At 48.4% G+C, this 22,244-nt stretch overlaps 1 protein-coding gene across 1 annotated transcript in view; it reads left to right on the top strand.

Annotated features, from left to right (window-relative positions):
• The window catches only part of OGA (O-GlcNAcase), a 104,420-nt gene that overhangs the window by 2,734 nt on the left and 79,442 nt on the right, over window positions 1-22,244 (top strand). Inside the window, exons 2-6 of the mRNA XM_040435858.1 lie at window positions 5,803-5,854; window positions 10,154-10,251; window positions 11,246-11,376; window positions 15,921-16,092; window positions 16,175-16,273. Coding sequence (XP_040291792.1) covers window positions 5,803-5,854; window positions 10,154-10,251; window positions 11,246-11,376; window positions 15,921-16,092; window positions 16,175-16,273 — 552 coding nt within the window. The remainder of the gene's footprint in view (window positions 1-5,802; window positions 5,855-10,153; window positions 10,252-11,245; window positions 11,377-15,920; window positions 16,093-16,174; window positions 16,274-22,244) is intronic.

The following is a 22,244-nucleotide window of genomic DNA, read 5'->3' as shown; positions in this document are numbered from 1 at the left end:
ACCAACCATAAAGACGCGCTGGAGGAGTAATGATGGCCTTCTTTCCCTGCCCCCTCACCAGCTTTACCCTCCGCTGATTGCAGTGTCGTCTGTGCTGCACTGGGCACGTCGGAGCAGAGCGGCTGCCGTCAGTGATTTATCGCACTCGTCTTTATTCTGCCAATTTGAAAGACTTGCCCCAAACTGGCATCAAAGCTGTATTTGTGTACTGGGGTGGGGATTGTACTGAAGCGGGAAGTACTGGAGGGACCAGTGCAGGTTTGGTTATAGATGACCTGGGAGCACTTGTAGTGAGCGGTCTTATGTCCAAGACATTTCAGGTGACCCTCCAGGCTCCTTCCACAATCTATGTGTGTAGATCGTCTTCTCTTCACTGGTGGTTAGCGATCTGGACTTTGTAGTTCCTCTGGCCTTACTGGGATGGAAATCGGCACTCTTCACGGACATCTGGGTAAGCTTATCACAGACTTGTGTTTATACACAGCAGCCAATCAGAAGAGGCAGAGCTGCAGGATAGTGAGAGGAGCAGCAATCTGAACCAATAAGAAGAAGAGGCGTGTCTCAGACCTCCCCAGGCACTATAGCTGAGCTGCAGTCACAGATCACAGCCCTGCCCTAAAAGCAGCCACGATGAGAGATCTGAGGAAAGTGAAGAGCGGGTCGTCCTCCCCTCCAGGCACTGACCTGCAGAGCACTGGTCAGCTTCTGACTGGAAAGTTGCTTTAAAGGGAACCTGTCACCATGATCTTGGTTTACCAACTGCAGTAATACATGAGCCCTAATACCGCAGATAATGCGTCTAGATAGCTGTTTTTTATTTTCCCATTGTCAGGACTGCTGTGCATGCGCGGTGGATTTCTTTCCGCTATGTTAGCACAGCAGTACTGACGGGGCGGGAGCGAGGGCAATGAGAACTACGCATGTATTACTGCAGAGAATAGTCCAGGATCGTGGTGACAGATTGCTTGGGTTTACTAATCCAAAAAAATAACTTGGAAGAGGCCTGTCCAACCCCCCTCCCCCCCCCCCCCCCCCCCCCCCCCCCTAATTCCAGTTTCTGTTGTCATTACAAGGAAACGTATCATCCACATGACCATTGCGTAAAAGATATGCAAGGACACGCCATCATAGTGACACTGCTGTGACAGCCATATGCAGTGGGGACAATGCCAAATCTTAAAGGTTTGATGTTTGCAAAGCCTGGCCCTGTCAATCAAAGTGCAGAGAGAGCAGAGCCTCTAGGTGTAACAGCAACTCCCCCGTTGCTCTTAGAGGCTCATTTGCATATATTAAAACATAATTTTTCTCAGCAGTGCGGACACATATGAACATGGGACCAACACAGACGCCTTCAGCTGCCGAGTGCACATGTAACAGGTCAGCCAGTGTCCTCAGTGCAATACTGCTAATAGATGCCCTTTAAGTGCACACTTATCACAGTTTCTGTGTTTGCCCAGACAACTAGAGAGATTTATCAAAACTGCTGTAAAGGAAAGCTGGTTTAGCTGCCCAGAGCAACCAATCAGATCCCTCCTTCTGATTTTTCAGAGCTCTGTTGCAGAGTGAAAGGTGGAATCCATTGCTTGCTATGGGCTACTAAGCCAGTTTTCCTTTACACCAGTTTTCTTCCCCGATATGTTGTGACCGGCTGGCGTCATCGTGTGATAGGCTCGTTTCTGAGCAGAAGTCGGTATGACGTGTGCGATGGTCAGTTCATTCGTCACAGGGTGGATGGTATTACGGTAGAAGTGTACGTTCACCAGTATCTCTGATGATAGCGGTGATTATTGTGTCCTCCACCTAAATGTCCCCCAATGTGCTGTGTGCTCCTTCCCTCATCTCCTATAGAGGCCTGGACCGGCGGGCAGCTTCATGGCCGTGTCTGCTGCTGGTTGTGGGGGGGGGGAGACGTCTGCCCGTGTCTTACCTTCTGTTACATTACACGATGGGGCACGGTGATCACGGACGTTGCAGCTTTGGCACTTTGCTCCCCATACTCGGTAGGTCCATAGCCGTATAGAACTCTGCGGGCAGAGCCCTGAGAAGATATAATCCCTCAGGAACGGGGAACTCGGCATCTGATCCGGAGTTGTCAGGAGCGTCCAATACATATAATTGGTCTTCTCCGCCAGCGCCTTTGGCAGCGCTCCACGGTCGCGTCTCCTCAAGGATTGACACTAATGGGTTTCAGGGACACATTACCGGAGGAAAGAATATGTCAGGGACAATGTGCGGCCATTTTTTTTTTTAAATTTTTTTTTTAACCCTTCAGGGACAGGTTATATTTGTATGTTTGTGTGGTGCTACTTAAAGGGGTATATTCCAGGATTTCACTGTTGATAGCCTAGTCTCAGGATTGGCGGGGGTCTGACACCCCGCACCACTGCTGATCACTGATCCCAAGTAGCTCTGGTGCCAAAACTGCCCAGCGCCATCTATGGTGTAGTGGACTGAGCCGGTTACTGCGGTATTCACTTCAGTAACTGGTAGACCGGGCTGTGTATTTCCAGCACTGTGGGTATAGCAGAATTTGGGGTTTGTCGGACCCCCATCGGTCCTGGAATACCCCTTTTAATGCCACATTTATAAGAACTAGTAATCGCCGTCCTGGAAATAATCCGGCTGCTTAGATAAAACATTTATTGGGATTCAATTTCTGAACCCAAAAATTATCACTTTATGCATTTAAATGGTTCTAGGAGGAAACTGGACAACACGTGGGATCCTTCTGCAAAAAGACCTGAGCATCAGGGCAGCATTACACCGGCCGCGGGTCGGGCAGATCATCACTAACAAGGATTCGTAGGAACACTCATTACCGATGATCTGTCTGTGTAAACGAGCAAACACTTGTTCATCGGGCGATCGCACCTTTTACGCAGACTACAGTATGCCATCCAATCGCACTCTGCTGCCGGCAGATAATGATTCTGTACGGGGACGAGCCGTGGCATTAGCGATCACTGATGCGCAGGTGATTGTCGGGAAGGAACGCTTTCTTCCCGACAATCTAAATGCTCATCTGCCAGTCTGTTTTCCTGGCTGCAGAGGTGACATCACATTGACTGCTGCAGCCAATCCTTGGCCTGTCGGGACGCCACCGAGGCCAATGATTGTTTGCAGTGGCGATGTCACATCAACATGTACACAGAGTCCGGCCGGCAGAACCGGAGCAGCGTTGTGGGATTTGTTAGGTGAGTAACGCGTGACTATTTTCTGCAGAAGGATCCCATGTATTCTTCCTGAAACCGGACAACCCCTTTATAGGATGACTTTTTATTTTCTACCACTTGCTCTGCTGACTTTCGGGGGGGATGCTGTCTTATGCCCGTCTGCTGCCAGGTTTCGTTTTGCTGACGACGGGCAGTAATGGAATTGGTAAATCCTGACTTGTGCTGTTGCCAGCTGGAAGGGTTTATTGTGATAGGCTGCCCCCGGGGCGTCCCTGCTAATAAGTGAGGAATAATGTGGCTGTCACAGCATGATGACCTCTTTATATATTACATCCTTAGGTCGGTAGAGGTCCGACTACCAGGGCGCCCCCTCCGATCAGCTGTTCTGTAGAAGCTCAAGCAATGAAGAGAGGCCCCATAACTTCACAGCTCTGTCCATTGTGTACTGGAGGTGCTGGTGGGAGCAGTGGGAGCAGCGGCTCCATCCACTACACCAGGGATCAGCAACCTCCGGCACGCCGACTGCTGTCAAACTACAATTCCCATTATGCTCTATTCCTTTCTGTGGGAGTTCGTAGAAGAGCAGAGTAAGTGTGCATGCTGGGAGTTGTAGTTTCACAACAGCTGGAGTGCCGGAGGTTGCCTACCCCTGCACTGCACAGTGGGCAGAGCTGTGCGGTTCCAGTGTTACTGACGGGCGATCGGCAGGGTGTTAGATCCCCCCCAATTTGAGGATAAGGCATCAATATAAAAGTCAAGGAAAACCCCTTTAAAGGCAATCTGACACCGGCGACCTCCCTCTCCAGCTGTTTGCACACATAGCTGCAGTTCACCTGATGAAAAGGTTTTTCTTTCATTGCGCTGAGGCTCCGATCCGGAGTTATAATACTTTTTATTAGGCCTTTGGTGCAACGAGGGACTCGCCTTTGTTCTTGTTGTACCCAAGCTCTACTACTTTCTGTGGCCAGCCTAGGGTTGGGAAATATATTGCGGTATTAAGATATGGCGATATTGCCGTTTCTTAATTACCGCGGTATATTAGTGATGTCATAGGAGCGATCGCACTTGCACTGACTGCTTCTAAATTGTCTGCGTCCGGCCGCCTGTGCACATTGCCTGCCAGTTCTCACTGCAACCGCCCCCTCCTCGTTCCTACTTTACCTGGACTCCACCCACCGACCCAAGAACTGGCACTCATAGGCCACGCTATGGCCACCCTGAAGGCCCAAAAGACAACGGCATCCTCACAGGCCAGCTGCGAGCCAGGCCTGTACCATTGTCCACAGCGGGGGAAAACACATGCGGACTAGGGTAATGAATAAATATGTCTCCTAGGTAATACCATCTCCTATCCCATATCGGTTTTTGCAGCAGCCCCTACATATGGCAGTGCCAGCTCTAGCGTTGAGAAATAGCACCCAAAACAAAAATATACCACTTTACCACTTACTGCCCCCCATATACACATGAACGCCCGACCCCTCCCCATATACAGTGTACAGCACCCGGCCACCCCTGTATACAGTGTACTTTGTACAGTGCACATAGATGGGGATGTACTAGACCCAAGGAGAATATACAGGTCATGAGTCCCACCAGTATAAGCCCCATACAGTATAACGTCTCCTTGTGGCTGCCCCATACAGTATAACGTCTCCTTGTGGCTGCCCCCATACAGTGTAACGTCTCCTTGTGGCTGCCCCCATACAGTGTAACGTCTCCTTGTGGCTGCCCCCATACAGTGTAACGTCTCCTTGCGGCTGCCCCCATACAGTGTAACGTCTCCTTGCGGCTGCCCCCATACAGTGTAACGTCTCCTTGCGGCCGCCCCCATACAGTGTAACGTCTCCTTGCGGCCGCCCCCATACAGTGTAACGTCTCCTTGCGGCCGCCCCCATACAGTGTAACGTCTCCTTGCGGCCGCCCCCATACAGTGTAACGTCTCCTTGCGGCCGCCCCCATACAGTGTAACGTCTCCTTGCGGCCGCCCCCATACAGTGTAACGTCTCCTTGCGGCCGCCCCCATACAGTGTAACGTCTCCTTGCGGCCGCCCCCATACAGTGTAACGTCTCCTTGCGGCCGCCCCCATACAGTGTAACGTCTCCTTGCGGCCGCCCCCATACAGTGTAACGTCTCCTTGCGGCCGCCCCCATACAGTGTAACGTCTCCTTGTGTTTTTTTCTTTTAAATGGGTATTTATCGCGATATATATCGTTATCGTGATAAATGTCTTAATATCGCGATCGTCTGAATATTTTTGATATCGCCCAACCCTAGGCCAGCCCTTCCATTGCTGCTTAAAGCTTCTTTTACACTTGCGGCAGAGTGATCCGGCAAAACGTATGGGGGGGCTGGCCACAGATATAAGCGGAGCTTGGGTGCAGCGAGCAGTGGTGACGCCCTTGTTGCACCAAAGGCTCAGTGTGCATATTAAGAAAAAGTATTATAACTCAGGAACAGAGCCTCAGATGAACTAAAGAAAAACAGTGTTCTAGTCAGGACGACCACAGTGGTTTGTCTATGCAGAGGCCTCTGGTGACACCGGATGGTAGCAGTGCTGGGGCCTACTAGGCAGGATCATTGCATGTAACAGGATTTATATTCATTCAGCTTCTTTTATTTCTGCAGGTTTCTATGGACGACCGTGGACTATGGAACAAAGGAAGGAACTTTTCAGAAGGTCAGTGCTGTTCGCTGTCCTCAGCATTTTTTCTTTTTTTAATTCTCTATTTTCATAAGGCAAATACACCTGGGAGGAGCCTTGACAACCATCATATTTTAGGTCTGTGAAGGTTCTCATTTATCCAGGTCCTGGTATATCTGCAACTGTCCAGTTGCCTTGATTTATTCTTTACAGATACATCATACACTGCTCAAAAAAATAAAGGGAACACAAAAATAACACATCCTAGATCTAAGTTAATTAAATATTCTTCTGAAATACTTTGTTCTTTACATAGTTGAATGTGCTGACAACAAAATCGCAATCTCAAAATTAAAGTGGAAAAACACACTACAGGCTGATCCAACTTTGATGTAATGTCCTTAAAACAAGTCAAAATGAGGCTCAGTAGTGTGTGTGGCCTCCACGTGCCTGTATGACCTCCCTACAACGCCTGTGCATGCTCCTGATGAGGTGGCGGACGGTCTCCTGAGGGATCTCCTCCCAGACCTGGACTAAAGCATCTGCCAACTCCTGGACAGTCTGTGGTGCAACGTGACGTTGGTGGATAGAGCGAGACATGATGTCCCAGATGTGCTCAATTGGATTCAGGTCTGGGGAACGGGCGGGCCAGTCCATAGCATCAATGCCTTCGTCTTGCAGGAACTGCTGACACACTCCAGCCACATGAGGTCTAGCATTGTCTTGCATTTGGAGGAACCCAGGGCCAACCGCACCAGCATATGGTCTCACAAGGGGTCTGAGGATCTCATCTCGGTACCTAATGGCAGTCAGGCTACCTTTGGCGAGCACATGGAGGGCTGTGCGGCCCTCCAAAGAAATGCCACCCCACACCATTACTGACCCAATGCCAAACCGGTCATGCTGGAGGATGTTGCAGGCAGCAGAACGTTCTCCACGGCGTCTCCAGACTCTGTCACGTCTGTCACATGTGCTCAGTGTGAACCTGCTTTCATCTGTGAAGAGCACAGGGCGCCAGTGGCGAATTTGCCAATCTTGGTGTTCTCTGGCAAATGCCAAACGTCCTGCACGGTGTTGGGCTGTAAGCACAACCCCCACCTGTGGACGTCGGGCCCTCATATCACCCTCATGGAGTCTGTTTCTGACCGTTTGAGCAGACACATGCACATTTGTGGCCTGCTGGAGGTCATTTTGCAGGGCTCTGGCAGTGCTCCTCCTGTTCCTCCTTGCACAAAGGCGGAGGTAGCGGTCCTGCTGCTGGGTTGTTGCCCTCCTACGGCCTCCTCCACGTCTCCTGATGTACTGGCCTGTCTCCTGGTAGCGCCTCCATGCTCTGGACACTACGCTGACAGACACAGCAAACCTTCTTGCCACAGCTCACATTGATGTGCCATCCTGGATAAGCTGCACTACCTGAGCCACTTGTGTGGGTTGTAGACTCCGTCTCATGCTACCACTAGAGTGAAAGCACCGCCAGCATTCAAAAGTGACCAAAACATCAGCCAGGAAGCATAAGAACTGAGAAGTGGTCTGTGGTCACCACCTGCAGAACCACTCCTTTATTGGGGGTGTCTTGCTAATTGCCTATAATTTCCACCTGTTGTCTATCCCATTTGCACAACAGCATGTGAAATTGATTGTCACTCAGTGTTGCTTCCTAAGTGGACAGTTTGATTTCACAGAAGTGTGATTGACTTGGAGTTACATTGTGTTGTTTAAGTGTTCCCTTTATTTTTTTGAGCAGTGTATTTTAGGGCAGTAATACAGATCCGTCCAACTTCCCATCAAACCTGTTGGTTTTGTCCCATTATATTTACCAGTATTAGTTCCCAAACTGTAACATAATCCACTATATTGACTGTACTGTGACTAGAGTATAGCAACCTGGCAAATCCCATCTGTGTCCCAGCCCCGTGGATGGGTCTCAATCCATGTCCAAAGCAGGGAAGAATGTCCACTAAGTCCTTTTTTTGACAGATGGTTGCTATAATGCAGGGAGATGCTCAGCCTGCGGCCCTCCAGTTGTTGCAAAACTACAACTCCCAGCATGCTCTTATAGCTGTAGGCTGTGCATGCTGGGAATTGTAGTTTTGCAACAGCAGGAGGGCCGCAGGGTGGGCGTCCCTGCTATAACGGATCGTGCACGGATGGTGTCTGAATGGGCAAGTCCAACAGGCCAAAATACTGCAAACTGCCATTTTCTATGCCACGGACCAATGATCTTTGATGATAATCAGACATGTGAATTGGCCCATTGACTTTAATGTGTTGGACAATACATCTGAATAAGCCCTAAGCCGTGGCCAAATTTTGGATTTGCTTAGTTTTCGTATTGAATAAAGACTGCACAATTTTCTGTGTAAACAGCAGATTTACCTGCAAAACCAGATTTACCTGCAAAACCAATCGGCCAGCAGCAAGCAGTTTTGAAACTGCACCAACTTGGGGTAAAACTGCCGGCCGTCGCAGATTTCGTCCCCCCGACGGCCGTTACATCTGGCTTTGCTCTTGGTATTGAAAGAAAACTATTCCATTCCTTGCTTACTATGGTTATAAGGCCTCATACACGCAACACGTGTGTTTTTTTTCTTTTTTTTTTTTTTTTTTTAATCTGAGTTTTTTGCAGATTGCACACAGAACCGTTCATTTCTATCGGTCCGCAATAAAACAGACAGTGTGTCCGTTCTGCAGATTATAGAACATGTCCTATTCGTGGCTACAAAATGGAGACCACAGACCCACTGAAGTTAACCACTTCACATCCGGCCCATTTCCCCCCTTCCTGACCAGGCCTAATTTTGCAAATTTGACATCTGTCACTTTATGTGGTAATAACTTCAAAACGCTTTTACTTATCCAGGCCGTTCTGAGATTTTCTCGTGACACGTTGTACTTCATGTCAGTGGTAAATTTGAGTCGATATATTTCACCTTTTATTTATAAAGTAATCCAAAATTTACCAAAAAATTTTTAATTCGCAATTTTCAACATTTCTATTCCTCTGCTTTTAAAACAGAAAGTGATACCTCATAAAATATTTATTACTTAACATTCCCCATATGTCTACTTTATGTTGACATCATTTTGAAAATGTCATTTTATTTTTTTAGGAGTTTAGAAGCAATTTTATAAAATTTTAAAGAAAATTTCCAAAACCCACTTTTTAAGGACCAGTTTAGGTCTGAAGTCACTTTGTGGGGTCTACATAGTGGAAACCCCCCATAAATGACCCCATTGTAGAAACTACACCCCTCAAGTTACCCAAAACTGATTTTACAAACTCTTTTTTTAACCCTTTAGGTGTTCCACAAGAATTAAAGCAAAATGGAGATGACATTTCACTTTAACATATCGAGGGTTAACAGCCAAACAAAACAGTTTTTGCCCTGATTCTCCAGTTTACGGAAACACCCCATATGTGGTCGTAAACTGATGTAAGGGCGCAGAAGGAAAGGAACGCCATGTGGTTTTTGGAAGGCAGATTTAGCTGAACTGGTTTTTAGATGTTATGTCCCATTTGAAGCCCCCCGATGCACCCTTACAGTAGAAACTCCCAAAAAGTGACCCCATTTCGGAAACTAGGGGATAAGGTGCCAGTTTTATTGGTACTATTTTGGGCTACATATAATTGTTAATTGCTCTAGATTGCATTTTTTGTGAGGCAAGGTAACCAAAAAATGGCTGTTTTGGTACTGTTTATTTTACTGTTTATCGGACAGGGTAGATCATGTACTATTTTTATAGAGCAGGTTGTTACGGACGCAATGATATCAAATATGTCTACTTTCTTTGGTTCAGTTTTACATAATAAAGCATTTAAAAAAAAAAAAATGTTTTTGTGTCGCCATTTTCTGAACGCCATTTTTTATTTATTTTTCTGCCTGTCATCTTGTGAGGGGCTCGTATTTTGCAGGAAGCGTTGACGTTTTTATTGGTTCCATTTTTGGGTACATATGATTTTTTTGATCATTCATTATTTCATTCATTATAAAATTGGTTGTTAGCACAGTTTTTATTTATTTGTTTTTACAGCGTTCACCTGAGGGGGACATTTAACTTCACTTTTTTATTTTTATTTTTTACACTATTGATTTCTCCTGTAACTGACATAGTAGCCCCAGTTACAGGGGAAATGCACCCCCAGAGAGGCTGTACAGCAGTATACTGCGCTGTACAGCCTCAGTGCAGGGCTGATCGAGGTCTGTGGAAGACCCAACTGACCGCCGGGACAGGAAGCGCTATGCTTTATCTTTATTTTGCCAATCTGCATTTTGCGGACCGCAAAATACATACAGTCGGGTGCATGAGACCTAATGTTCGTGTTTTCTACCGTAGACTTCAGAAGTGGGGTCTTAACACATACCTCTACGCTCCAAAGGATGATTACAAGCACAGAATGTTCTGGAGAGAGATGTACTCGGTGGAAGAAGCTGGTAATTATTCACACTTTACACGTGATCATCTGCAGGTTTGCTCACTTATTCCCACAGGCGGTGTAATATTTTCCACAAGCTTTGGACTGTGACGGCTGCTGGTCACATTGTGATCTACTGGTGGCTTTTACCAGTGTGCTGTGAGCGGCGTCTCCCTCCAGACCAGTGACTCCCATTCTCTAGCCTGTGCTTCCTTAACAAGTGACAGCCAGGGGCTGAATGGAGAGAATTGAAATCTGTTAGGCTTTTCAGCCTCCTGGGGGGGGGGGTTTGAAAAATCACTCGCCATATCACGTCTTCTCTGTTTAATGAGCAAAGGTCTGCGGCTGGTGACCTATTGACCAAAGTATCATTAAAGAGGACCTGTCCCCTCTCCTGACACGCCTGTTTTAATAGATCCATGCATTCCCCATGTAATAACAGTTCTGGAGCATCTATTATTATGGCTCTGTGTTGTGCCATTCATTTATTATTTCATCTAGAAGTTATGGAAGAATTGCTAGCAGTCGGCAGTAAGAGTACAATTGGGGGGGGGGGGTCCCTGCACAGTCTAACGATGGCATCATTGACTGGATAGAGTGAGACTGTGCAGGGACACCCCCTAACTGGTTACCTCCCCTCTCTACCCTTACTGCAGACTGCTAGCAATTCATTCATTCATAACTTCTAGTGGAAATAATAGAGGAATGGTACAATATAGAGTAATAAGAAGAGATGCTCCAGAATTGTTACAAGAAACAGGCATGTCAGGAGTGTCCTGTACTTGTAAGATTATGGAGCTTGTGGACACCATAGTCTTCTCTTGTGCAGTCATTATCATGCAGATTTTCAGGTCATATCCACAGCATTTTACAATAGTAGCAAGGGGGATGACATTTTTAACAGAGTTTTAATTTGAAAATATCACTTCCCATATGCAGCAGAAAATGTTCACAGTGAATCCTCGCATGGCTTCGGTTTGTTCTAACATAGTAAACCTTTGTGTTTCCTACAGATCAGCTCATGACCTTGATCTCTGCTGCTCAGGAATTTGAGATCGAGTTCATCTATGCCATATCTCCAGGACTTGACATAACTTTTTCCAACCAAAAGGAATTGTCTACACTGAAGCGCAAATTAGACCAGGTTGGTAAAGGATAAGTCTGCGGGTCTCTGACTGATCCGTCACCTGAGCATGCCTGCCGGTTTAGCCAGTAGATTTGTAAACTGCTGAACTGTCTGTGCTTTTGGGTACTGAGCTTCAGGAAATAAATCTCCTGAATGGGCAATTTCCGGAATATCGTATCCAGTGCGGAAAACACATTCTGTGTGGGAGCGCGATTTCCCATTAGGGACGCTGCTTCTTTCACAGGACCGCATGGCATTATAATTATTTGTAATGCTGTGTGTCTCTGTCTGCTGTTGCATCTACTAAATTATACTGACATTTCTCTTGCATGGCATTGGGGGACGTATACCCATGGTGCTGTGTCCAACTACCACTAGGAGGCACTAGACACAAAAAGTGTTGGCTCCTCCCAGGTGGGCTATACCCTCTCCACAGGCACGAGGCTATTCAGTTTTAGTCTAGTGTCCGTAGGAGGCAGACCTGTCCTGCTTTTTTTGCAGGTCCTGTTGTTTTTTTTTTTTTTTTTATTCTTTCTTTTTTTTTTTCTCTCTTCTGCGGGTCTCGGTGATCTCCACCGTTATACCTGCTGCAGGCTGGGGCTCATCTTCCATGGCCCGTTCCCGGCTCCCAGGTGCTCCGTTTGCCCTGATCCGCCCATCCCCAGGCGTCGCTTCTCCCTCCCTCTCACCTAGTTTTGTGGGTCCGGAGGGCCCTCGGTCGGCCGCGATTCGCCCCGCCCCCATCGCTCCATTCCCGGCCGCCTCATAAATCGAGGCCCCGGCTCTTGGGCCTGCTAGGCCGCGATCTTCCCGGCCCCTCCTCCTTGCTTCCCGGGCTTTTCTGACCCCGCCCGGCCCTCTGCATCTGGGTCCAGATAAGACCGGGTCTGCTGGCTGCTCTATGAGGGTCTCCTCGGATCGCCACGTGTTTTCACGTGCGTCCGCTGTCTACGAAGGCTGCCATGCGGTTAGCCTGTCCCTGCTTGTGTGCAGTACCTCTTCCCAGACCCCATCGTGTTCCCTGACCAATCCTTTTGTGTAGGTCCCCCCCTGAATGGGCTCCCTCCCTGTCAAAGCCATGGGAACCTCGTCCGACTCTCCCAATCCCTGGCGGAGTCGCTGGACTGCTACCTACCCAAATTGCGGCCACCCCTGCCCTCCCAGGGTCCTCCCTGCAGGTGGGGCACGCTCAGATACCGGGTCTGGCAAGGGGTAGCTCACAGTACAACCTCGGGTGGTCTCAACAGGGTCCCACCCCTCCTCGGCATCCTCGGGTCCTCCCCAGGACAGGCCTGAGGCTGGTGACGAATCCTTTCCTGTCACCCCATCTGTTGCCTCTGGGGACACCTCTGCACCGATTCCCTCGGAACAGAGCATCAGGCGGTCTTCCTCCATCCATACAGAAGCCTCTGGGAGGTCAAGACTAACATGCACGGAGGAACCTCTCCTACCTAGGGTTGGTATCCCCTCTAGTGGATTTTCGGATGGAGCTTTCCTGACTGCACAGGTATTCAACCGCACAGGTAAGGCAGCCGCCCCTGTGTTTAGCATACTGAGTCACCTACGTGGTGTCTCTGGTACGTACACCTTCTCCTTAACAGGGGGGTACCTGCACCACTGCCATAGGCAGTACCTGACAAGCCTTCCTGGTTCCCCTATACCAGGGGCTATGCTCTACACATTTGAAAGTGTTTCCACCGGGTCCCCATCCTGATGCTGGTGTTCGTCACTCTACCTCATTACAGGGGGTCCCTGTTCTAGGCAAGCTGTTAGCTCAGGCAAACGCCTCCTGTAGGTTGGTGAGAAAATGCAATTATATCTGTCTGTTTCCAGCCGCCTTGCTCCTTTCATAGGTAGAGTACCTACACCTACTCCAGATGCTGAAGCCATTACTCCTGGCTGGCTCTATGGTGTTCCATGCTGCATGGCAAGATATGCAGGCCGCCTTCAATTGCACCGGTCTGTTCCCAGCCACCTTGATCCCTTCATAGGTAGAGTACCTGCACCATCTCCGGATGCTGTAGCCGTTACTCCTGTCTGGCTTTATGGTGTACCATGTGGCATTTTCTCTCCCTTACCGGACAAAATATTGAGGCCTCCTCCAATTGCCGTGGCCATTGCACCTACCTCATCATAGTGTGCACCAAACAGCCATCTTACTCCCTTCTAGGGCTGCACGATATATCGCAAAAATAATCGAATCGCGATAATCGCCAAATGCGATATGGCGATTCGGCCGACCCGAAAATGCCACGATTATATATGAAGGGGCCCCTATTGATAAAATGTCCTCTCTCCTATTGATAAAATGGCCAGCCTCTGTACTTACTTTCACGATGAATGCACTGCAGCGAGCGGTAGCGAGCGAGCCAGCCGGCACGTGACTGACGTCACTTAGTCACGCTCCTGCTTCCTGAATTAAGTGGGAGGAGCGTGACAGTGACGTCAGTCACGCGCCGGCCGGCTCGCTCGCTGCCGCTCTCTGCAGTGCATTCATAGTGAAAGTACAGAGGCTGGCCATTTTATCAATAGGAGAGTTATGTGCGCAGTTTAGGACACATGAGGGGGACACATAGGGCCATGAGGGGGACCAGCATAAGATGCTATATGTGTGTCTTATGCTGGCCCCCCTCATGGCCCTATGTGTCATAGCACACATCCCCCTATAACAGCGCCATCCACAGATCCCCCACATAACAGCACCATCCACAGATCCCCCACATAACAGTGCCATCCACAGATCCCCCACATAACAGTGCCATCCACAGATCCCCCACATAACAGTGCATCATCCACAGATCCCCCACATAACAGTGCATCATCCACAGATCCCCCCCCCCCCCATAACAGTGCCATACCCAGCCGCGTCAGCGGGTCATATGGGAAAATCCAAGCAAATAGACATCTAGCACAATTCCCTTAAAATATCGCATCGCATATCGTTATCGCAATTTTTAGGGCCCTAATCGCAATCGCACAAAATTCCCATATCGTGCAGCCCTACTCCCTTCATAGGTAGAGTTCCTGCACTGTCTCTGATGCTGCAGCCGTTACACCTGGGTTCCAATACCCTTGTGGTCCTCTTGGGATTCGTGTCTCTTTTCCCATCCTCCCACGTCAAGTACCTGGTATTGAGTGGTTTAGTGCTACGGTTTGCAATTCCGCCGTATGGTCTCCTTCGGGAGGGACCTCCTCCTGTTGTAGAACCTTTCCTCCTCAGGCTGTTTGGAGTACTCTCCTTCTACTTCCATGTCTCTCAGTCCAGTGTGTCCCTGGGCCTGTATCTGGTTCCTTTTTTTCCCTGATACTTCATATGCCCAGAGTTTCCTCTGGTCTTACACTTCACAGTGATATCTTGTTTTCAGAGGCTCGAGCCTCGTCTCCTGTTTTTGGGACGCAGGTCTTACTCTTTTACCTACAACCCCCTCCTTCTCCAAGGGTTGGCGGTTTCCTCTAGCAGCCTTGAATTTTCACCTTTCAATAGGGCGCTTAACTTCATCACCTGCCTTGCGGTGAGGGGAGACCTGCTCCCTTCACATGTGAGCCTTGCTATGTCTTCCCTCACTCGTTTGGCTTCCAGTGCTTCCCTGTTTCCTTTCTCCCCTGACCTATCAGGGGTTGGCCACAGGTTTTTTCGCTCTTTGGGTCTGAGACAATTTAGAGCGTTAGGTAGTTCCAACACGCGGTGCTGTCCTAATTTTTTCTCCAGCCCTTGGCTGAGCTCGGTGTTCCCTTTTGCCTTCTTCTTGTATTTGGGATTTTCTTCCAGGCATTTGTCCTGGGGTGCTGGCAGTCTTCACTGCTTCTTCTTCCTTGAGGTTTCTTCCTTGTTATGGAACCTCTTGCCCATTCCGTGTTTTCTCCTGTTGGGTCACATGGTTCTCCCGCACCTGTATGCCCAACCGGTGGCATGGCTGTTCTTTTCCCACCCTCGGGGACTGCTTTGGGACGTCCCATGGTGCTGTGTCCCCCAATGCCATGCATGAGAAAATCGGATTTTTTTGTACTCACCGTAAAATCCTTTTCTCGTAGTAGGCATTGGGGGACACAGATCCCACCCTATGTTTTTACTTTCGCTTCTCCAGGATGGTCTCTTGATCTTTCCCGGTACGGGAGTTGGTTCCTTGCCTTTCTTCTCTCTCCTACTGCTTTTGGTACAAACTGAGCTGCCTAGTGTCTGTGGAGAGGGTATAGCCCAACGGGGAGGAGCCAACACTTTTTGTGTCTAGTGCCTCCTAGTGGTAGTTGGACATATACCCATGGTGCTGTGTCCCCCAATGCCTACTACGAGAAAAGGATTTTACGGTGAGTACAAAAAAATCTGATTATTGTCCGTGTAATTCAGTGGATGCAAGGTCGGACAGAGACGCACAGCATTACAAATCATTATAATGCCATGCGGTCCTGTAAAAGGAGCAGTGTCCGTAGCAGGAAATCATGCTCCCACAAGGAGCGTTGTTCGCACTAGACATGCTCGTCTGAAAGTACCCAGTGACTCACTCTATTTATTTATTTATTTATTTATTTATTTATTTTTCTTTCTTTCTTTCTTTCTTCTCCAGGTCACGCAGTTTGGGTGCAAGTCGTTTGCTCTTCTGTTTGATGACATTGATCACAATATGTGCCCAGCAGATAAGGAAGTGTTCAGCTCTTTCGCCCATGCACAAGTATCCATCACTAATGAGATTTATCAATATTTAGGTGAACCAGAAACGTTCTTATTTTGTCCCACAGGTAAGTAGCATTTTATACTAATCATTAATGGCATTGTCTTGTATAAAATACGTTGATTCCTGACTGAAGACTGTTTTTACAGAATATTGTGGGACCTTTTGTTATCCAAATGCTGCCCAGTCGCCGTATCTGAGGACAGTCGGCGAAAAACTGCTCCCTGGCATAGAAGTGCTCTGGACAGGTACTTTCTCTTTCATTCTTTTGGTCTTGTCTGCATGGCAACCCCCCTTTTTTTGGTTTGAAGGGAGTCTTGACTACTAATAATACAGTTAGAGGAGTTTTTGACTGTTTAAACTGATTACCTATTTTCAGGATAGCTCATCAGCACCGAATTGGTGGGGATCCAACTCCCGACACCCTTGCAAGTCAGCTGTTTGAAGAGGCTGCGGTGCTCCAGTAAGCGTCACAACTTCAATCAGATACTGATCACCTATCCTGAAGATAGGTTATCAGTATAACATGCTCGGACAACCCCTTTAACACTTCCCCACACCTTGACATTATAACACATGACTATACAATCTGATCTTGGCCTGTTTTATATGCTCCTTTTTTATTTTCTAATTATTGCTGCACATCTCACCAATATTGTATGTCAAGGACCTCAGGCAGCTGGCACATGTTGATGCAAGGTTATGTCAAGTTGAGTGTGCAGGCACTGCCACTGTGCCCACACAATCATTGGTGGGGAGTGTCTCTTTTATATACAACACGACTGCTAGAGATGAGCGAATTTCATATTTTGAAATTCGTTTACTGGTAAAAGATGAATTGCATTATGGATTCCGTTACCATGGACCATAACGCAATTCTATGACGGAATGCCTTTAGATCAAACTAGATTGATTTGATTATGAATATAGACAGGCACACTTCATTTGGAGTAACCCAGAGATGTCCAATCTGTACCATTTGTATATACATTTATTGATCAATACAAATATAAATGAAAAAGGATTAAAATATTAGAAATATAAAATGTAAAAAAAAAAAAAAATGAAAACAATTCAATACCCATCATTAGAATATACTGAAATATACATAAAGTCTCTGTGTCTGCCGTGTATGTGGTGAACAGCTGGTTTGCTTTCACCCCCTACACAACACCGGAAAAAAAAAAGCTTTAGTTTTGTCCCCATTCATTGTCAATGGGGACAAAACTGAACTGAACGCTCCAAAATGCGTTCCGTTCTGTTTAGTTGTGTTCCCAGACCAGAGAGCAAACCGCAACATGCAGTTTGCTTTCCATCCTGGGATGCGGAGCAAGACGGATCCGGCATGACACCAATGCAAGTCAATGGGGACGGATTTGTTTTCTCTGACACAATAGAAAACGGATCCGTCCCCCATTGACTTTCGATGGAGTTCATGACTGATCTGTCTTGGCTATGTTAAAGATAATACAACCGGATCCGTTCATAACGGATGCAGATGGTTGTATTATCAGCAACTGAACCCTGCCGGATCCAGTGAAAGCGCTAGTGTGAAAGTAGCCTAAATTGGATCCAATTTTGTGTCCAAAAATATATTTGCTCTCTTTTTTTGCCAAAGAAATAAATATAAGAGATAGTCAAACAGTCCCAATGGATACTTGGTATTGATGATGTATAGTTCGTTTAGCTTCCCACTGCACTGATTAATAATGTCCAATATAAACCAGCAGACCGTTCCAATAGATACTTTGTATCAGTTTGGAGTTAAACTGACTCCTCCTTCAGTGGTCAGCATAACTCCGAAACGAGTCTAGAACCCACCAAAATAACCCACTAACTCATATGTGGAAAATCTACCTTTTTGAAACAAGGACAGATGAAGTGTGGAGCGCTCCACATACAATACATGAGAACTTCAGTCTGGGCAGTTAAGGCATAGTGCGTTTTACCACGTGGGACGCTGAGAGCTCCTTACCACGTGGGACACCGGAATATCCGTGCCGGAGACGGCGAGAGGCACTGTATCTGAGGGGAGCACTGCACGCTACCACGTGGGATGCCACGGGAGCAATATTTTGTTACCTCCAAACAGTGAGTAGAGATTCCTAAATATCATTGAGTAAACCGTGTCCTATATAATAAACAAAAGATCACAAGACTAGCACACTGTGACTATAAATGAGTCATCTAACTCCAAACTGATACAAAGTATCTATTGGAACAGTCTGCTGGTTTATACTGGACATATTATTAATCAGTGCACTGGGAATGTAAATGAACTATACATCTATACCAAGTATCCATTGGGACTGTTTGCCTATCTCATTTTATTTTATGCTTATATTTATTTGCTAAGAAAGAGAGTGAATATATTTTTGGGATACAAAATTAGATCTAATTAACCCTTTCGCTACCAGCACCTGTACGGCGCTGGTGCATTGTGTAAACATGACGCCCGCTCACGGCTAATTACCGTGACCGGCAATAATGACGATTGCGGTAATTAAATGCTTTAGATGCCGTGATCAAGTGAGATCATGGCACCTAAATGCACAATCCGGGCATAGGCAGTTGCGCTGAATTCTGTAAGCCTTACTGAGCAGGCTAACAGTATTCAAGCTGCAATTCTTATTTCTCGCCCATATTCATTGGGGGACACAGAGACCGTGGGTATAGCCATGTCCTCTAGGAGGCGTTGACACTAGTAAAAGCTGTTAGCTCCTCCCCCGGCAGCTATACCCCCTCCAGCCTGGAGAGAGAGCTTCCGTTTTTTTCTAGTGTCAATAGGAGGCAAGACCCCCCTGCTCTGCAGGGATCTCCTGAAGATATTTTTATTTTAGTTTATTTTTTCCCTTCTTTTTCAGATGGGAAACCAGTGGCAGATGGGAAACCAGTGGACGCCTCGCCTCCCTGTTCTCCCGGGGTCGAGTTGCGCCAGTGCCAGTCACCCGCACTGCTGCCTCCCCCACAGAAGACAAGGTGGACCAGGGCAGCCTCGCTTCCCTGCATCCCGCCAGCCAAATGGTCACCAATCCAAGCCCCCCTTTTCCAGCGTCCTGCCACTACGGTGCCAGTAGCTGAAAGGGTGACCCTGCTGGACCAGAGGAGGGGTGAAGATGGCGGCAAGACAGAAGATGAGGTGAGTACACGGGACTAGGTGAGTATTAATCCCCCCCCCCCCCCTTCCCCCGGCATAGTTTCCAAGGGTTAACTAGTGCGGGCAGTAACAAGGCCACAACTTATGTCTTACAGGGGACACACAAGGCTGCCTGGGGCATTTATTTATTGGTGTGCGGTATGCACAAGAACCCTAAGGCAGTCCCCCTCATCCCCCTCCATAGGTCTGGCTCTTAGGGGGTTAATAGTTTGGCCTCTGGGGAAAATTCTCCTCCTCAGGACTGCTCGCCCGCGGGCTGGCGCAAATTTATTCCCGCCTAGCTGTCCCCTCCCCCAGAAGCCAGCTGGGTACCGCCCCGGTCTCAGGCACTTTTAACCCTTCCTGGCCAGCCATTTCTTATTAAGCCGGCACAGGGTCATCAAGGGGTTAGATAAACAGTGCAATTCTTAATCTTAAAGATTTAACCCTTCCTCCACTTAATCCAGTCATGTTAAAAATAAAATAAAAAATTATAATAGAACATTTAATACGTGCCCCTGCCCCCCTCAGCGCACATCATAACAGTGCGGTACCAGACTGGGCCCGTGCCCTGTCCCGGTCACAGGAGGACATCTCATAGTCCTAATGCGCCATACACGGCCGCTTGGTTGATAATTCTGCATGCACCTTCGCAATACAGGGACCCCTGCAGAATTCCCAATACGCCCTCCGGGGCCGTTGGCTGACAATCCTCCACCCGTGCTATCAAGGAGGATCTCTCTCATTCCCAATCCACCCTTCCGGGTCGTTTGGTTGATAATTCTCCACCTGCGCAAATCAATGAAGGACCTCTGACATTCCCAATCCACCTTCTAGGTCATTGGTTGATAATTCTCTACCTGCGCGATTGAATAGTGGACCTCTGATGTTTCCGATTCCCCCTCCGGGTTGTTTGGTTGATAATTCTCCACCTGTGCAATCCAGTACAGGACCTCTGGATTCCCAATCCGTCCTCCGGGGCCGTTTGGTTGATAATTCGCCACCAGCGCGATCCAGCGCAGACCCTCTGGAAGTTCCCATTCCATCCTCCGGGGTCGTCTGGTTGATAATCCTCCACCTGCACGATCCAATGGTGGACCTCTGGATCTTCCCAATCACTCTCCCGGGTCGTTTGGTTGATAAGCACCTCCTGCGCACTCCAATGGTGGATCTCCGGACTTCCCAATATCCCTCCGGGGTCGTTTGGTTGGTTAAGCACCGCCTGCGCAATCCGGTGAGCGTACCTCTAGAAGTTCCAATTCCACCCCCGGGTAGTTAGTTTGGTTGATAGCTCCCACCGGCGAGCCTGCGACTGCCATGGACAAGATTCTGAGAGTTAAGACTGCACACAATGGGCCGGAGCAGGATATTTTCCCCCTTGGTCACGCTCAGACACACCCCGAAGGGTGGATCAGTGGTTTGGTCTCTGCCGTAATTCCGGTGCGATCTTCCAAGATGGCGTCCGAGGTAGAAAGCAGTACTTGTCGTATGCAATACCCCCTTCCTTGGGCGGAGTATTGCACTACTACTGGATGCAGTACTCCCTTGGATATTACCTCCCTCCATTGGGGTCTAACCGCACTAGAACTGTTTCAGTGCCGGCATTAAGCGTTCCCCTTTTGATAGGTGGCGGAACTGCATTCCCACTGGGGTCAGTACTTACTCTATGCATTAGCCTCTTCCATATGGAAGAGGCGTACTCTCTCTACTTGGATTTGGTTCCTGCTGTATGCATTACTGCATTGCCACCCTTCATGGTGGCGTACTTGCACTACCACTGTGCAGTGCTTGCCGCAAGCATTACCCCCTTTCATTGGTGGGATAATTGCAACATTGCCCCTTCAACAAGCGATCCACTACCGTGGGGAATGAGTACACATCTTGGATGTTGCACTTCAACTACGCCACGGCTATAGATGCCTTAGCTTCTTCTACAAGTGGGGCGTAGCGAGTATCGTTACACGCTGGTACCCTGTACTCTTCTTCTAATGGTATTTCGGTGCCGCCAGTGGATACTGTGGCTGTTTACACGTTGTGTCCTGTTCCTTCGGTGCCGGTTTGGGGCAGAAATATGACAACTTCTCTCTTCAGGGGGTTGCCCAGCATCATGCTGGTACTAGCGTTCGCAGTGGGGCATCCCCTCAGGTAAGGGTTCCACCCTGACGCTGGCTTGGCGGTTGTTCCTGTTCAACGCCCTTCCCAGGTGGAGTGTTTAAGGTTAGCTCTCCTTCCCTGAGGCAGTATGGTACCATTGCTTCTATCGGATTCCTCTACTCTGCCCCTCAGTTTGTGCTGGCGGGGCACGCTGAGGCTCCTACGGTACGGAGATCCATTACATACTCTGGCTCCTCCTGCACGGCTCCTTCGTCAGGTGACGGATTCTTCGGCGTATGCTGCATGGCCTCCTCCTTAGGCGGAGTATGGCGCCGCCACTCTCATCAGGTGGCTACTTCTGTGTAGTGCCAGTCTCAGATGGGGAATGTGCTTCGCCCTGCCCCCCTCCGCAAACCTTGGTAGCTCCTACGTTACTACTTCCCTCATCTACGTTGTTGCAGGGTATTGGTTCTGTGTGTTTTCTCTTCCAGTCTCGTTCCGGACTGACTGTTGGGCTGTGACGTTTTTTCCATATTCTCCTTCTACAGGTGAATCCTACCCTTTGGTCCTGGGTGTCCTACCCGTATCTACAACTACCTCTCAAGACTTGACTACTGACTGCCACGTCAGTCCGATGGTAGTCATGCCTTTTCACTGCACTTTCCGTGGCTAGACTACGAGACTCACCACGCCAGGCGGAGCGGGGGTGCTGTCGCGACTAGCCACCGTTGCTGGAGTTTCGTTCCTGGAACAGAACACCCCTTCTATTCTTCCTCCTCGAGGCAGGAGTTTTTCTCTCTTCTTGGTCTGGTCGAGATTTCCGTCAAGCAGAGTTGCTACACCGGCAATACACGGTCGCTGATGGAACTCCTCACCGCCGGTGATTCTGATATCGTCTCTACTTCTACCTATCCAATGTATTGATTCCTTGGCTTGCGGTTGGACACGCCTCATTCAGTCTCCCCACAAGCCTCTTCGGCTCGAGGGAC

Source organism: Bufo bufo, chromosome 6 (assembly GCF_905171765.1).
Source record: "Bufo bufo chromosome 6, aBufBuf1.1, whole genome shotgun sequence".
Classification (NCBI taxonomy): domain Eukaryota; kingdom Metazoa; phylum Chordata; class Amphibia; order Anura; family Bufonidae; genus Bufo; species Bufo bufo.
This window is presented reverse-complemented; position numbering and strand designations above follow the sequence as displayed.